The 1965-nt window shown below is 31.6% G+C and overlaps 1 protein-coding gene across 1 annotated transcript in view; it reads right to left on the bottom strand.

Annotated features, from left to right (window-relative positions):
• Positions 1-497: 497 nt before the first annotated feature.
• The window catches only part of Snrnp48 (small nuclear ribonucleoprotein U11/U12 subunit 48), an 18718-nt gene continuing 17250 nt past the window's right edge, over positions 498-1965 (bottom strand). Inside the window, exon 9 of the mRNA XM_015493986.2 lies at positions 498-1467. Within this exon, the coding sequence (XP_015349472.1) occupies positions 1419-1467 (49 nt within the window). The 3' untranslated portion in view covers positions 498-1418. The remainder of the gene's footprint in view (positions 1468-1965) is intronic.

Below are 1965 nucleotides of genomic sequence, written 5' to 3'. Positions count from 1 at the left end.
TATTGATTTCTGATTTATAAATCTGAGGGTGCTCTTCTACACCTGAAACCTAACAGTGGATCTGGTCCAAATCCAATCAACGTGTCAGTTACTCATTCAAATAATAAGGTGTCATTTCTATTTGGAAATGAAATCTTTAACCTGGGTTTATAACATTCAGACTGTTGCCACTTAGACTTGAGCTGCAAAGTTTCACCAGAATGTTCTAATATATAATACAACTTACTAAAAGGAATGGATTACTGATGCACACAACAGGATCAATCTAAAAAATCTGTGCAGTGGAAGAAGGCAGAGTACATATTGCAGTATTCCTCACATGAATTCCAGAAAAGATACATCTAACCAGTGGAACAAAAAGCAGCTCTTTTGTTGCCCAGTGCTACAAGCAGAGGAACTGAGTGGGAAAAGGGACAGAAGACAACTTTGGGGGACAAGAGATTACTCGACATCTTGATTGTGATGATGGTAACACAGGAATACAAATTTGTCAAAACTCAATCAAATGAATGCATTTTAATGTATGCACACAGTATCTCAATACAGCTGATTTACAAGACAAAATAATAACATAACTCTAATTAACAAGTGAAACATGAATACGTTCTTACTTTGAAAAAAAAAATTATTATAGCTAAAGCTCAGGTTTCCTTTGATTACCCTCCAAATCCTGGTTTCCACCTCTAATCTCTCTCACCTGTATCTCCTTCCCCAGTCACTATTGTGAGTTTGGAATGAATTCTTCTGAACCTTTAAAAATATATTCACATACATTACAGCCAAAGGAAATTTTGTAGATATATACATGTAAATATATGTATGTGTATATATGTGAAAAAAATATATACATATATCTTTTCATACAGCATTGTTTCTGAGATCTGTCCACATTAATACAGATCTAGGTTATTTCTTTTACGGCAATGTAGTTTATCTATTCTATGACATACCATAGTTTTATTTAAGCTAGGCCATTCCCCTTCCAACAGATATTTACATTGTTTTTCCCTACTATACTTCACCAACGTAGTGATAAAGAGTAGTTTATTTCCAGGGAGGAAACAGGGAAATAAATAGATGTTGTTCTAAGGCACCTTTAGCCTTATTGGTAAGGTTTAATATTTTTTACTATGAGAATGTATTAATATATAATTTATATATTTTAAGTACTGCTTTTTAAAAAAAGAATTTTATAACAAATTATCAAAAAGAATAAATCAATAATAAGAAGCAACCCATCTATTAAAATATAAGGAAAACACAGTTGTAGGGTGTAATAGAAAACTCACTGTTTGAAGCATAAGTATTTATTGAAAAGATCATATAAACACATTCTCCTATGCAAAGCAATGACAACTAAAATATCAGCACACTGGTTATAATGACATACATAATTAATACATGCACAAACATTTCGTTTATATTTTTTGCTTTCTTCTTTTATGACTATGATGTCTTTCCCCATCCCTGAAATGAAAGAAGTATGAAAATAAAGTATTATAAATGACATACACTTATATATCAGAGCTTTAAAATAATAATGTTCTTTCATCATACATAAACCATGACAAGTTAAAACACACATTTAGAGCTAAACAGTAATTTTGAGAGAGTAAATAGGGCAAATCAATGATTAAAACCAAGAGACTGAAATAGGGATAAGAAAAATGGATTTATGCTTTAAAGTTCCGGCTCTAAAATAAACTTTAAAAAGAAATGGACTATAGAAACGACACCTTATTATTTGAATGAGTAACTGACAGGTTGATTGGATTTGGACCAGATCTACTCTTAGGTTTCAAGTATAGAAGTTCACCCTCAGATTTATATGTATATGATATGGTAGACAACCAGAGATTCATTCTCAATAGAACATTAAAGTTGGAGAAAGACTTTAAAAATGAGTTTGAGGCCCTACCTGGCAACTTAGTGAAAACCACTGTCTCAAAATTTAATAAAAAGGGG

This window comes from Marmota marmota, unplaced genomic scaffold (genome assembly GCF_001458135.2).
Source record: "Marmota marmota marmota unplaced genomic scaffold, marMar, whole genome shotgun sequence".
Classification (NCBI taxonomy): domain Eukaryota; kingdom Metazoa; phylum Chordata; class Mammalia; order Rodentia; family Sciuridae; genus Marmota; species Marmota marmota.
This window is presented reverse-complemented; position numbering and strand designations above follow the sequence as displayed.